This window comes from Anser brachyrhynchus, assembly GCF_964034855.1.
Source record: "Anser brachyrhynchus genome assembly, chromosome: 10".
Taxonomy (NCBI): domain Eukaryota; kingdom Metazoa; phylum Chordata; class Aves; order Anseriformes; family Anatidae; genus Anser; species Anser brachyrhynchus.
In genome coordinates this window covers 10,275,122-10,285,888 of record NC_137705.1, presented here as the reverse complement: position 1 = coordinate 10,285,888, position 10,767 = coordinate 10,275,122, and the positions used below count along the sequence as shown (strand labels likewise).

The 10,767-nt window shown below is 50.3% G+C and overlaps 1 protein-coding gene across 12 annotated transcripts in view; it reads right to left on the bottom strand.

The window, feature by feature from the left end:
• Positions 1-2,488: 2,488 nt before the first annotated feature.
• The window catches only part of GRIP2 (glutamate receptor interacting protein 2), a 255,299-nt gene continuing 247,020 nt past the window's right edge, over positions 2,489-10,767 (bottom strand). For all 12 annotated transcript variants that reach the window (XM_080606887.1, XM_080606886.1, XM_080606892.1 and 9 more), the window contains 3 exons: positions 8,895-9,131; positions 7,048-7,194; positions 2,489-4,726 (listed from right to left, as the gene is read on the bottom strand). In XM_080606887.1, the coding sequence (XP_080463013.1) occupies positions 4,529-4,726; positions 7,048-7,194; positions 8,895-9,131 (582 nt within the window). In that variant the 3' untranslated portion in view covers positions 2,489-4,528. The remainder of the gene's footprint in view (positions 4,727-7,047; positions 7,195-8,894; positions 9,132-10,767) is intronic.

The following is a 10,767-nucleotide window of genomic DNA, read 5'->3' as shown; positions in this document are numbered from 1 at the left end:
CATATATAGCTACGAGGAGAAAAAAAATATGTGGGTGTGTTTTATGTACATAGTTATGAGTGTGTGTGTGTGTGTATATATATATATATATATATGTAGCTATCTATACACACATACGTGCACGCACCCACCCTTGGACCAGCTTTCTAAGCTGACTTCATGGCCCATTTTCTACTTGTTCCCCATAGGCGTACTTTAGTCTGGGTTCAAACTTGCACATTTGACTAGCTAAACCCAGCCCCATAGAGGCTGGCTGTTTATTCAACGTTACTTTTGTCACGCCACCATGTATTTGGCTGACCATGTCAAAGGGTCAGTGCTATCCCCAAACCACTTTGTTTCACTCTTGCCCACTCCATCGCCTTAAATCTTCACCGGCATTTTTGTTTCCCCAGCCCAATGTGCCCACAGGGTGTGTGATGGTTCTCACAAAGCAGTGAGAAGGTAGGGAAACAGTGCTTGTTAGCTTTTTTGTTTTTTTATTTTTATTTCCTCCAGTTTTCTTCCTTTATTTTGCTGGCCACAAACCACCCCTGCAGCCACCAGGGCGCGAGGAGATGACTGCAGCTCTACTGCTGCTGCTGGGGAGCGCCAGCCTTCAGGCCGTGGGCTGAGCAGCCTTACCTGAGCCCGTCCCGGGGAATGGCCTGCTGGGCATGTGTCATGGCACCGCTGCAAGATAGTCAGGGGTTCAAAAGCAGCAGAAAAGGCCAATGGGAAGCAATTAAAAAAAAAAAAAAAAACACATTTATTTATTTATTTTCCTGGTGTATGGGACTTGTCATTTAAAGGGCTCTGACAGCTTGTTCAGTCAGGCAGCTGAAAGTTAAACCAGACAGGCCTTTCCCTAAGTCATGGTAAGGAAAAGAAAGAAAAACCAAATCACTTAGATGGGTACTATTTTTGAAAAGCAAAACTGCTCAGCGTTTGTGCACCAAGCCCTAACCACTGCTCCACTGAGGCTGCGGCCACCCCATGCCCCTCATGGGGCAGTGCCATGCGCTCATCATGGGCTGAGGGCTGGGCCCTGGCCAACAGAACCCCCCCCAACCAGGTTTCCCTGGTGCATTTTGAAGCAGAAGACTTTTTTGGTTGTTTTGAGGGGGACTGTTTATTTGTCTTAGGTTTTGGCTTGGTTTGTTTTTTTTTTTGGCTGGGTGAGATCTGAGGGCTTGGCCTGGGCCTTCTCCTCCCATCGGCAAAACCTGCAATGCCTGGGCCGAGCAGCCTGATACCAGCACAGAAAGCAACTTCAGCGTGTCTCAGATATAAAATATAAAATAAAATAAAAACAAAAAAGCCATGCAGCATCGCACACAACTGCTGAAGGGCTTTGTGTACCCGCCATGGGCAGCTGCGACCTGCCCAGGCCTGTGCCAGTTCCCTCGTCCGAGGCCTGCAGGCCGCGGGTGATGGCGGCCGGCAGCACATACCAGGTGGGCAGCACCGCGCTGACCTTTTACCTGCTGGCCGGGCGCCGCAGCCCCGCAGGTCACGTTGCACAGGCGCTCGTTCAACCCAACATCGCCCTGGCGCCTGGCTTGGCACCGAGCGGCTTTGGCAAGGCCCCGGTGCCAAACATGTGAAGGGCCTTGCTCGGCAGCCCGCGCCCCAGGAGGGCAGCCAGAGATGACCGATAAGGCTTGTTTACGTGGCAATGATTCCCCAGCTCTAACCAGGAGCGTTTCCATGCTCGACCTCCAAAAATTCCTGCACTACCCACTTGGCGATGAAAGGTTGCAAAACCCAGTGCACCCTTTCCTTGCCAGTGAGCAGCAGTTCCTGATGGCTTTATCTGGGGAACACCGGATCCTGAAGAGACAGCGCTGGACATGTAGAGTGTCCTTAATCCCTTTATAAGAACAAAGGGAAGAAATCCTTACTGTAAGAACACAAGCAATCATATTCTGCCTTTGTGGCAGTCTTCTCTTAGGACAACAGGTTCCAGAGGTGGGATAATTTGGCTACCACAATGCAGCGCCCCAAGGCACCCCGCTGAGCTTGCAGGAGCCAAGCGCCCATTAGGCCACCCTGCCAGCACAGCACAGCAGCCTCCAGTGATTTCTTAACCCATCCCCACAGGTTGCCATAGCCTTGCAAATGCTGCCACGGCCACCATGTGCATTGCTGCACCAGTATCTTGTCCTGACGCAGCCAAGGTTTAGCCCAAGGAGGTTTCCAGTGCGGCCAAGTGAAGCTGCAGTCATATTATAACCACGCGCGTGGACATCTCCAGCTCTGAATGCAGAGACAAACAGAAAATTGTCCCTATGTCCACAGGGAATGAAGCGACTGGCCCCAAGCCCTGCTGCTGGATGGTGATGAGTGGCAACCCCAAGCCCACAGGAGGAGCCCTACAGGCAGTGCCCACCCCTTGCCCTACCAGGTGTCTCCTAACATAGGGTCTTTGGCAAGTTAAAACAGGGCTGGAAGCAGAGTATTGCCCCGCTTCTGTCCTCTAGCAGAAAGAGACAAGAACCAAAACTAATGCATTTCATTTGCTTTTATTTAATTAAAAAAAAAAAAAAAGTCAAAGTCATTGCAATCCCATTTAAATACAGAGATTTACAAATAGGTCCAAAACAGGACTAAAATATTCTTTGAAATGCTGTACTTTTAAATATTGTGCTTTCATAGATACATAAGAAAATTAGCATATAAAAATACTTTACAAGGAATACACTCTAATATATGGATAAAAATACACATTTAAGTAATGCATTTCATCTTCATATCATTCAAAATGCATAGGAAGGGATACAAGGACCAAGTTTTTCTTCCTTTTTTAAAGCCTTTAATAAAAGTCTTCATTAAAAACCTATGAGAAGCCCCAGCGAGCTTCCACTGTTCAGAATATTGCATATAAAAACACTTTCGGCTGCACTGTCAATGCTCCACAGTATCAATTATGGCACATTATCTAGTTGTGGCAGCAATGGTATGGGATATTGCATACTTGAAGAGAAAATGGCTACAACAACAAGTAGCTGGATGGGGCTGGACACATCTCAAAGAAACACCCCAATACGTCGGGCTATTGCGGAGGGACGGAGTGGGGATGGATGCGGGGGGTGAGTCCTGGCTCAGCAAAACAAGAAACATGCTGCGTACACCCCTACAGCGCCCCGAACACAGCACCAGCATGAAGGTGGTGATGAAGGAACAAAAAGTGCGAGCAGGGAAGGGGGCAGTGGTCACTGGGGCTGTGGGTCCCCAACCACGCGAGCTCCTCATCTCTGCCATGCCTGAGCCTTCCCAGGGAGTGCAATGCCAGGATCACACCCGTGCCGGGACATTAACATCGTCATAAAGTGCTAGTACATGAAACACAGAGCGTCTGCCACAGGAGGAACTCGTGGGGCTGGGAGAGGAGGAAGAAGAGCCCACGGCCACATTTTGACTCCGTCCTGGCAGGCAGATGAGGAAGCCAATGCAAATATCTCAGCTGTCTCCTCCCCATGGGCTGGGGGCACTCAGGAGGGAGGGACAACCCAGGGGGCACCATGCTTGTGAAGCCACGGAGAAGCCAGCGACAGGCAAAGGGGGCAGACCAAGGGCAAGCAGCCGAACCCACATGGGCACACACACTGCCAGCGCAGGTGGGGACACGGATGCACAATCTCCATCTAACAAAGAGCTTCTCATGCCACTGCCTGGCAGAAGACAACAAGGTTTTATTAATTCAAAACATCGGGGGGCAGCCCTGGGATGATTGCTTTTCTGCTATTTACTTGGCGGCACAGTTTGCAAGCGACAGGTCTCTGTAACACCCATCTGAACAAGGTGGCCAGGGCTGTGGGTAGGTATTCAGGGCCTCCAGCCTTGGGCACAGCACTGCGCTCTGTATAACTACTGCAGCACAGGTAACTGCATTGCTCATGGGAAGCGATGGTGAGAGGAGTTGCCTCAGCGCAGGGCAGCGGGTGGTGGGGTGAGCCAGCCCTGGTGGGAGAGGGTGGAAGGGGCTGGCAGGAGGCAGCTGCAAATCCTGATTTTTGAACAAGAACCATACCTAGCCACCATCAAGCGCATTTTGAAATGCCTTTTAAACAGGGCCCTCCACAGCCCTGCACCAGGAGTGAAAGGGGCTGCGGAAATCGATTTATCAGGAGTGTTTAAAGGGTGGAGCTGGGTACAACAGAAAAGGAAAGGCGTTTCAGTCTTGCTGTACGCGATTAACAGAACAAACAAGAAAAATAATAGCACCATGTATGTTTGTAGGATGGCCAAGGCCTTCAGGGCGACAGCCTGGGCACAGGGGATGCCTGGCCGCGGGGGACGGCGAGGGATGTTCCTTCCTCCCACCAGCAGCTCGTCCCATCGCATGCGCCGCCCACGGCCCGAGATGCACGTCCAGATCCAGCCTTCCCAGCAATTTTTGGCGGTCTACAGGCGACAGCTCACCGAAGACCCACCTCCCCACTTGCAGGTTATGGTACACACAGCGTTTACAAATACCAGTGCAAAAAAACAGGAAAAACACCCCAAATACCACAACGGCTTGGCAGAGGCCCCCGGCGCCGGCCGCTCAGAGTGTCTGGACGCTCGCCTTGAGCTCGGCGCCACGGGCTGCCTGTGCCGGCAGCTCTCCGTTCCCCTCCAGGGGAGCGTTGGCAGCCAGCGCCAAGGGGTTTCGGCTGATCACCAGGTCCAGCTTGTCTCCAGCCTCTGAGATCAGGGGGACGGCCAGACAGCAGTCAAAGTCTCTCGTTCGGATGCGGTTTACCTGCCGGGATGGATTTAGGATGTGCCATGGGGAGGAACAACAGAAACACCACGTTTGTTAGTCAGAAAACGCAAGGCTGGTGTTAAACCCACACCTGTGAACCACACAACGCCCGGGGGGACTCTGAGTGAGGGGTCACAGCAGAGCTGAGCACAGGCCTCCCATCAAGCTGGGCACGTCCTTGCTTAGTTGAGAAAACACTCAGTATCTGGTAGAGGAAGGGAAAAAAAGTCTGGATCAGGCATAAATCCTGAGCCCTGGAGTCTAGGACTGTATTGTGACTATTAAACTCTACAGGGCTCAAAATCAATTCTCCAATTCAAGTCTGTGAGAGAAAGGTGGTGATTTTCCATGATTTTTTTTTGCCATCATGGCTTTTACTGGCTTTAAATCTGTGATGTGGGGTATTCAGTGCCTAGAAAACAAACACAACACAGACTCTGAGGCTTCAGTCAACCGTTTTCAACCAGCACTGTTCCTTTTGTCTCTTGCAGATCTTCAAGCACATTTCTAGGCTGGGTCACCTGCAAGAGCCACCCCAGCTCTCCCGCCTACAGCTACTGGAGCGCCTGGGCTTGGTGCCACGACAGCCCCAGGATGGAGGGGGCTGGCAAATGGCATGGGGAGGGGAGGCAGGGAAGGGAGAAAGGAATTTCCCACCCACCTTTGGAGTGAACATAACCCCTGAGGCCAGGCATTGCTTCCTTCTCTGGATAAGGGCTGGATGAGGCCATGCAACCTTTGCATCCAAAACCCTTTCCCAGGATTAATGCGTGCCCACGGAGCTGGGCTCTGTGATGGCAGCAGTGTCCCCTGCCCTATCTGGCATCCACACAGCTGAATCCAACACCGCTCCTTACAGAGAAGTAAGTGACTAGCAACAGTTTCCAGACTGTGCACGGACAAGGAGAGAGAAGCCATGAGTTTGCTCTGCCTTTGCTCCATGCTGGCCAGGCGGCTCCAGAGCAAAAATGAAGTTAGTGCAATGCCATGCTCTGGCTAATCCTTCTGGCTGAGGCAGAGGGTCCTTAGCAGGGAACTAGGTGTTTTGCTGGCCTTCAGAGCTGGAGCTTGCTTGCAGACACATCATCATGCCCAAAACCAGCAGCACTGTGGAGCATCCTCAGCAACGCATCCCTGCCACAGGTGTCAACACGATGGCAAATCTTCTCACAGGTAGAAGCCATGCGGCACAGCGTATCAAAGGGGGGGTCTCAAAAGTCGCCACTCCGCTCTGTTTAGGATTTCGGGCACACCTCCCGGAGCACTTGGCACTCGCAAAGAGCGACACATCCAACATTCAACAGAAAGGCAGCCTAGAGCCTAATTAGCTTCTTGTTCATTCTTGCACCATCTTTTATTTGAAGCCGAGAAGGAATAATTGTATAGCAGCCAACTGGCTAGAGACCATAACAAGCTTAAACAAGGTTCCCCACAGCCCTGCCAGTTCTCCAGTTACCTGCTGTACATAATATATTGGCTCTGACTCTACTGCTAACAACCCCCGCCTAGAAATTAGTAAAACTAAACATCTTTCTGAGTGTTTCCAAATATGGTCACAATATCTGCATTTCCAAATGGTGGCAACTTTTCCACTTCTCAGTTGCTATTTGAGTTGCCCCAAAGCAAAACTTGTGATTTTTCATCCATATAAAGTTCCTTTCCAAGCTCCAAAACTCACCATGCTCTTCTTGTCCCTCTGGTAGGCAGATATGCCCAAGTTACATTTATTACAGACCGTGCTTCTGACCAGAGTTTTTATTCTGTTTCTGCATCGGTTGTTTCAGATCAAATATCTTTTGAATAAAAATATCCATGAAAAACAATTTGCTTGAAGGATGGTTTGTTCCTAGAAGGCTGTTAGTTGTCAAAGGCATGCACCGAACTTCATGAACACTGCTCAATTCCACAAGGGGAGATTCACTAGAATGCATGTTGGTCAACACAGTCTAGTTCATCCAAAAATCACCCTCTTACATGATAGGAAAAGGACCGAGGGTGAGGAGGGAAAGCAACACAGCTTTTTGGTTGTTTTGGTTTTGAGCTGCCTGAGCTCAAAATGGCCAGTGCTGGGACAGGCTCTGTATGGAGATGCTCCCTGGGATAGGTGTAACTCTAGGGGAGCCAGCTTTGCTACCTCGTGATTTGTTACTGTAAAACACAGGTCTCAGTGAGAGCGTGGTGGTAGGTGCTCACCTAGTTGGCTAACTATTACCTTTCATTAAAGTTAGTGCTGCCATGGGTGGGTCTCACTTCTCTCTTCCTCTCAGCCACTCATTCACTCCGTCCCAGCCTCCAGAACTGCATTTTGCATTTATTACCTGAAGCACTCTGTCATATGGCTTGAGGCCACACTGATCTGCTGGCCCATCCGGACGGACCATATTTACATAGACACCTTTTTCTAACAGGCCGTCCGACACACTGAATCCAAAGTCTTCGCTCTCTGCGTCTTTGTGGAGTGTCATCTGGAGGGGCAGAAACAGAAAGCACACATTTTAATGCTGCACAGGCCAGAGGAGATGTTCAGGGTTGGCAGGACAGCAAGAGCGCAGGCAACGTGTGTGGGCCTAGAGCAATTCTGCCATGTGTTTCCTGGGCAGATTTTAAGAAATCAGCTAATGCAGATTGAGCCTTACCAGTCACCACCGGCTTAGGTGGATGGCATGGACAAGTATTCTGGTGAGTGGCCACACAACAGGCCTTCCCCTTGGATGTGGAAGGAAACACAAGCTGTGTAATACAGACTGAGCCGTTGTCGTCACCCAAGGAGCAGGCAATGCTGCTCAAACACAGCGAGTGTTACTGATGGAGTGTTGCCTTTCCCAGCCCAGGCTACGCATGCATCCTGTGTGCACCCCGAACTCGGACATGAAAAATCGACGTGTTCACGGGGAATTTTCAATGTAGTGTGTCAAACGTGAAGGCAGCTCATTTTTAATAATGTCACTCAGCAAGAACATCTAATCTGCTTCGCATTATTCACCAGTTCTCTTCAGAAGCTTTGCACCAGTCAGTGTTGACTTAGTGAGGACGAGAACTGGGTAAGCTCACCCCCCTTCCCTTGATCACAGTCGCAGATGAGGAGATGTGCACTACCAGAACTGTGTCTTGCCACAGGGCGATACTGGGAGCCAGGGACAACTGATTCCCCCCCACCATAACCCCCCTTTGCCTCCCATGAGCTGGGAACTCATTAGGCTCTGGCTCCACCACCATGCTATGGGCTGGGGAAGCCTCACAGCTGTGCAGTCCTTGGGAAGGACGGAGCCCAGGCTGACGCGCAGGAGCAGCCCACCTGGCCTCAAACTCATCTCCAAACACAGCCAGCACCAGATGCTCCAGCAGAAAGAACAGCCACCCCCTTACATGCCTAATTACACAGCTCTCCTCCTTCAGGAATGAATAAGTTTTATTTAAAGGTGCATTTGCCATGCCCTGAAGGACAAGAGCAGATCAAACATGAAAAAGTTGTTTTTCCTAGCTACCCTAAGTGCAGGTTTCGCTCTAAAGTCACACTAGGAAAGAAAAAGGCAATCACATTTTTTGAAACGTCTCCAGATCCCTTCCCTACTTGCGTTCTGCATTAACAGCTTCTACAGTTAATTATTCCTTCTAATTGCCATTGCCTTGTACCACACTTAAACTGGCAACATTCACCTGGGGACTGAATTCAAACAAGTATCCCATCGGTGAAGCCCTACCATTTGCACCCATTTAGGAAAGGCTGGGGATGAAGAGGAAGGGGAGGGAAAATAAACTATTTCTCAGGAAGAAGTGGCCTACGGAGTGGTGCGTGCCACTGGAAGAGGGTCAGCAGGTCTCCATGGGGCCATACATGGAGCTCTCTCACCTGTATCTGTAGCACCAATTAATGAACCACAGAAAACAGGGACCTGGAAATCTCATAAAATAAGGACAAATAGCAAAGCACAGGTTTGAAACCCACCAAAGCACGGCAGCTAATTCCCATTACTCTCCTGAGGAGAGGCCTCTTCTTCTTAATCTGAAAACCACTGCTGCACACCTTGGTCGGGGGCAGCTTTGGCAGGGAACATTTACCAACAGTCCCTTTGAACAAAGGATGTTTTCTACAGGGTTGCAAAACACCCAGCAGCTTTTACCATCGAGGGGGGCCACAGCCAGACCAACCCTTGGCTACACAGACCTTGTGAAACTCGAGGGGGGTAGGGGACATGATTTCCTGCATCTCCTTCTCCATCTTCTTCATGTCCAGGTTCCTCTCGTTCTTCTTGGCAGGGGAGCTGCTGCCCTCGGTCTGTCCGTCATCACAGCCGGTGTTGGCTTTCCTCAACGGGCTCAGTCCCGATGGGTTGACAGAGTCCAGGAGCAGCTTGCTGCCCTCCAGGCCCAGGTTGTGTACGCTCCCCGTCATGATGGACGCCTGTAGGGCAAGGGCACAAAGTCACTCAGCTGAGCTGGCAGCAGGAAGGGACGGACCGCGTGGCAACAAAAATGGCAGAAAAGACAACAGGGGGGCACTCTGGTTCTCGTTAATCAGAAAGGAACGACCAAGAAGCTCTTTCATTTAGCTGTAAGAGCCATTTTCAGATGGAAAAAGCATCTGTGGAGCATCTCTTATCCAGCCCCCCATGGCAGGGGGTCGGAACTAGATGGTCTTTAAGGTTCTTTCCAACCTGAACCATTCTATGATCTTTTTGACGTCCCCTTCTACACAAACAGGGCCAGACAGGCCTCATATCTGGGGATCTTTTGGGATTCAAGATGGATGAACATCCTGATCTTGGGGCTCCCAGAGGGACTGGTGTCTGCCTGGATCTCCAGCCTACGTCGGTGTGCTGCAGCTCCCCGTCAGCATCGCCCCGTGCTGGCGAGGCCCCAGGAAGGCAGTACTTCGGACTCCGCAGAGCCCAATTCAGCAGAGAAATTAGGATTTTATCTGTCAGTAAATGGGAGCCTTCACTGAGTAAAACTGAGATAAAAATATGAAATTAAGTAGTATTTAAGCCTGGTCATCCTTGATAACATCCATTAAATGATGCCCCTAAGTAGATTCGACTCCATTTGGCAATGCTTTTCACTAATGAGATTACATTGATCAAAGCTAACGAAGGAGTCAAGAATCCAGTCTGCGGAACCTCAGCTGGCTCCAGGTCCCAGAGCCCTCTTAAACGGCGTAATGAAAGCCGTCATCATTTCAAAGTTCAGGCTCCAAGGGTCTGCAGCCCCATTAAATGTCAAAAGGTAGAAGAAAGAGAAGGAAAGGTAGGGAGCAGATAGCAAAATTCAGCAGTGCTAAATATGGCAAGCCAAAGAGCAATTGCTCCTGTGCACAGGGGAAATACCATCTAACTAAGCCTCTAATCACGGCCCTCTGGCTCTTTGCTCCAAGCTGGAACAAAGGCAAATAAAGCAGATTCGGGTGGCAGTAATGAAAATGCCAGCACTACCCTTTTAGCTTGTGAATTTCCTAGCACTTGCCAGGTCCTCCTGAAAAAAATGACTTAATCACCTTGAGTTTGGACAAAACTCAAATACCTGCTACCCGCTGGAAGGATGCTGAGTTACCACATACTTGGATTAACAAATGCTGTGTTGTGCAGCCAGCCAGGCTACATTCGTTCATTGACCTCAGGCAGCCTCGGACCTCCCCAGGACACCGTGCCACACCGACACCGGCACTGCAGGGCCAGGGAGCAGACCAGAAAGATTCCCACTCTTACTACTGACTTTGGTCAGGACTTCTTTTACCCGAGACCTTCAGGGTCCCAAACTAACATGTGATGTCTCTAGCAATTCAGCTACATGATCCCATTCTCGCTGCCACCATCACCTGTAGGAAAGTTGGCTTGGGCAATTTTTGGTAAGAGCCCCAAGCTGCAGCAGAACTGCGGCAGCTCAGCACTTGATGGAGGCAAGAGAAATCCCAAATCTACCTTCCCTAATATTAGGGCATCCCTGTCATCCACCCCAGGTGTTCAAAGGGCATCAGGCAGGTATCTCATGAGTACCAGGCTCCTGAATTTTAGCTATCTTAGGGCTTCTTGCATGACTCTTGT